The sequence below is a fragment of the Arachis hypogaea genome, chromosome 12, assembly GCF_003086295.3.
Source record: "Arachis hypogaea cultivar Tifrunner chromosome 12, arahy.Tifrunner.gnm2.J5K5, whole genome shotgun sequence".
In the NCBI taxonomy this organism is placed as follows: domain Eukaryota; kingdom Viridiplantae; phylum Streptophyta; class Magnoliopsida; order Fabales; family Fabaceae; genus Arachis; species Arachis hypogaea.
Window position 1 is genome coordinate 12,817,342 of NC_092047.1, and position 4,476 is coordinate 12,821,817.

Here is a 4,476-nt window from a genome sequence, read left to right on the forward strand (position 1 = left end):
CTTGTGGTAACAGATACAATCAGAGCAACTAGATCAGATTTTGAACATTTCATACCTGACAGACCCATTACTGATAAGGTACATAAATAATCTATTAATTAATTTACATTTGATTTTTCGCATAAACGAGTACTATATTTGGACTATGGATCAGATTCTTGAATTTGCGGCATTGAGATGCACTGATGAATAATCTAATATAAGTTTCAAGACAACGTGGCAACTTCCACCGAGATTTGTGGTATGTTATATAACCCCTAACAAGATAATTTTACTGATTATAAGTTATAAATGTAATGCTGATATAGAACCATGTTTTATCATGTACTAACAGTTATATTGGTTTGCATTAATGAATTAGGTGGATGTCTTCAGCAAGATAAATTTAAAGAAGATGGAACACTATATTTATAAATTTATGCAACCTACTCCTGACATAAAATTTGTAAGATTTTATTTTTTGGATATTCATGGTTGGATGTAATTTTTCATCATTAACAAACATAACTCACGGGCAAATTTTATGGTCTAGATATATGTTCCTATTCAAGAGGGTGACCACTGGTATCTAATGGTAATCTCGATTTGCGATCGCACAATCTATCACTTGGACACCCATTTTAATGATGACAGAATTCACTATCGTAAACGTGTTATCAAGACACTAGTAAGGATTTGAAAAATTTTTATTGGGCTTATTTGCTGATATTTTGTTTTTATTATCTAACTAGTTAAATGAAATTAGGCAGACGTACTGGAGCAAGTCATCAAGTCAAACTTTTACAAAGATGATGGCATTCAAGAGTATAATAAACAATTTCATGACTACAAAATTAAAAGACCAGAAGATATACCTCAATGTAGTTCAAGCTTGAACTCTGCAACTTGGGTGATGAAGTGGATGGATATGACTTTTGAGTTTAAACCAAATGGTAACAATAAGGTGAGCATTTATAAAACAACTCTCTAATATTTACTTCCAAATTTTTTATACTAATTTATAATGAATAAATTGCAACTTGAGGATCACAATATTCGCATGATAACCGCTGTGCATTTACTCCAGAGTTGGATCAACCATAAGAAGTCACAAAATATAGCGTCGGCCAATGAGTTTTGGAATATGCACACAAACCATGAGATGTAAATATTATAGTAGTAATCTAGATAAAACTTAATACTTTGGTTATTGCCTATTTATTTGTTATGTTTGGTGGATGTACTTCTTTAGTTATGTTTTAATGACTTCTTAAATAGATATTTATCGCCTTGTGGATTTTACAATTTTTCTCTATTTCTATGCACTATATAGATATTTTAATTTAAAAACATCATATTTTATTGATGAAGTAATATTATTTTCATTTATTATTTCAGCAACAATGACATACAAATATTATGTCTTGTGAATTATAGTTTATTTTATATAATTAATTTATGTAAAAAAAATTCCAGATCTTTTTATTTGTTTGCCATTTATTTTGTTGTTTTTATTTGATCAAGATTTGACATATCTATTAAATGTTGACTAGAAGAAAAAAACCCCATGCAATATATATCAATTTATTTTACAGATCTGTTCTTATATTGCTAAGACATATGAAGTATATGTGTAAAAAATTTTTAATCAATTCTTCCTGGATTATCAATGGAAGCCCCCTTTCCAATCCTCCATAAGAGCGAAAGAACTTTTAGACTTATCATCTACAAATTTTACAGTCTCCTCAAGAGCAACACGATCTGTTATTTTCTCATTGTAAAGCTCTAGGAACGTTACTTTCATGTTGTGCTCTGCATTCTGAGCCTCCAATATATCGAACATCTGTTTTACAGCTCCGTGGAGGACAAAAGCAGGACATCAACTCTGGAGAAGTGGCCATCTTTTTCTTACAAACAAGAAAGCTTTTATTGTCACCCTGCAAATTAAAGGGAAAGATAAATAGATTATATATTATATAAAACTTCTAAACAGGAAACAAGAAATAAAGATAGATTGAAAAAATGCACCTGATAACCCTGCCATGGTATCTCCCTTTTATGAGAAATATTAACGTGTATGCAAGGGACTCAAGATCATCCCTTTGGCTTCCAATCCTACCTAAATGTGCATGTACACTTGCATACCTAATTGTTCCCCTGAAGGAATAGGATATTATCAACACTGAGAAGAATAATATAATCATGCGAAATTCACAACATTCAAACATTGACGAACCTAAATATATCAGGTCTCTGATCATAATCAACATGTAGACCAATTTATCATGCCAATGTATCATCCCATGTAGGATTTATTAGTATTTCAGTAAATCCTTAAAAAGAGATTGAATTTTTAACATCACCTCAATTACATCAGGACCAGTTCGATCAGAACCACCACTCATCCTTCTGCCAACATAAACTTGGCCAAATCCACCTTTACCCAATTTTCTTTCTATCTTGTAAACATGAGAGTTACCAACTTGTACCTGTACCACCAAAAGAATAACCAACTCATGAGAGGTAACAAAAAATTAAGAACAAACCTTCACTGCATGCTTGAATAAGCATGACAAGAACCAATATAAAAATATATAATAAATTTTGTTCTAAAAATATCAAAATTCTACAACTATCTCATATTTTCGAAACAAAATAATAAACACCAGTTTAAGACATTAACAAAACAGAAAAGCCTGTAATAAATGCATTAAATAAATAATTATTATATTCAGCAAATTTAATAAGTTAACAAAATAGTTGTAGCATTATCCCCTCTTCCTCTTCCACCTCCAACTCTCCTCCTAGACCTGTTCTGAGCAGGTTGTACCCAATTTTCTCCTTCATCAACGGGTAGTGGACCAGGCTGAAGATCACCAAGCCATTTCGACCTTCTAGCTCCACTTCCCAACTCTGGCATCGTCTCCCCATTCAAATCATAGAACACTTCATTCGCCCAAATTACGCAAAAGTCCTCTGCAATTAAAAAATAAATAAATAAATAAAATCAATAGAGAAATGAGTTCGAAGCATCCACTCAGTAACCTTTTCAGTAGCAAGAAAAGAGCATGGAAGATGAACTGAAAATATCTATCTATATCTACAGTATAATTTGAAAAAGTAGGGTGAAAAATATCTGTGGAACTTGCCACACCTTGCCCGCAGATAACAGCATAAAGAAAGTAGCATACTGAAAAGGCAGTAGATACCAACAAAAAGGTTCTACTTTCAACAAAATATACTCCACAATCCAACAAGAAAAGGAATGTCTCTAAAAGCATAAAATGCAACCAGTCGCTTTCAGCATTCCAAATTTAACACACAGTACTTCTTATATCACCATTTGTCGGTCAATAATTTAAACTATATTACACAAAACCAGAATAAAATACATACATAAACAGAAGCCAAACAAGTTATTAGCTTCAAGTTTCACCATCTAAACAGATTACACACAACTCCAAACCTGCAAATTTTCGCCGATTGCTTCGACTAAACCAAACAACACAAAAATGAACCTAAAACAAATAAAAATAAAAAGACGGCTTGACCGAGAGGAGGAGGAAACAACGGCGCTTGCGATGATTCTTCCTCTATTTGAGCGCGACGGCGAGCGGCGAGACGACGGCGACACGACAGAGGGAAGGAAGAAGCCGCAGAGGTGCCGACAACAACGAACGGCGCCGGTAGAACCCTAATTTATAGACTTTGAAGATTTGCTTTTGATTCTGATTCTGAATGAGGAACAAAGGGGGGAGGGAGTTAGGGGAAGGGGGTTGATGCGTTACGCGTTTGGTGTTGTTTTTAATCAAATCGGCGTCGTGTATAAGAACCGGTCGGATATTACGGTCTGGTCAAACCGACCGGTTCAACGATTTTCAAACGGTTATCAATATGACGATTTTAAGTACTAGACCAGACCATTTACATTGCCGCGTTGACCGGTTTTTTTACCTTTTTTCACAAACCTATATTTATTTGACAATTATTTCATCTAAAAAGCATACGCACGACTATTGGAAGAATATATAAAATTTCATTAATATAGTGCAAAAAAATAAATAAATACAAATATGAAACTGATTCTCTACGCTAAAATATTAAATTTATGGAGGTTGCTAATTATCACTATCTAACTTAGCTGTCGGTTCTGGATATACGTCGCCATCATCCGAACCATTAGCTTCATCTTCAATAACGTTGTTGTCAATGTCCTTTTGCCAAGGACATGTTGTCTTCTTATGTCCTTCCATTTGACAAATACTACAATGTTGCCGCTTCTTCCTAGATGGTTGTCCTGAGCCTACACCGCTTTGTTGCACATACGGATTGCTACTTTTAGCTGCACCTGACTGAGGTTGATTAGTTCCTTCGTCTGTAGCCTTGTAAGATGAGCACAATCCCATAATTAGGTCACGTGTCTCTTCATATCTCTCTGGTACTTTAGCATCAACAACAACCAATTGTTTAGAAAATTCCATCAAGGCACTTTGACGA

At 33.9% G+C, this 4,476-nt stretch overlaps 1 protein-coding gene across 5 annotated transcripts; it reads right to left on the reverse strand.

Annotated features, from left to right (window-relative positions):
* Window positions 1-1,529: 1,529 nt before the first annotated feature.
* LOC112726896 (casein kinase 1-like protein HD16) lies at window positions 1,530-3,757 on the reverse strand. Of its 5 annotated transcripts, none has more exons than XR_011868325.1 (5): window positions 3,134-3,721; window positions 2,790-2,955; window positions 2,343-2,468; window positions 2,008-2,136; window positions 1,530-1,916 (listed from the first exon to the last, which is right to left on the reverse strand). XR_011868325.1 is itself a non-coding variant. In XM_072208842.1 (5 exons), exons 2-4 carry the CDS (start codon window positions 2,908-2,910, stop codon window positions 2,125-2,127), a joined length of 279 nt encoding a protein of 92 aa, XP_072064943.1. In that variant the 5' UTR covers window positions 2,911-2,955; window positions 3,531-3,757; the 3' UTR covers window positions 1,530-1,916; window positions 2,008-2,124. The 5 variants fall into 5 exon arrangements, 4 of the variants coding, with proteins under 4 accessions (XP_072064943.1, XP_072064942.1, XP_072064945.1 ...); XM_072208842.1 differs by having other exon boundaries at window positions 2,770-2,955; window positions 3,531-3,757; XM_072208841.1 differs by having other exon boundaries at window positions 2,810-2,955; window positions 3,134-3,748.
* Window positions 3,758-4,476: the final 719 nt, after the last annotated feature.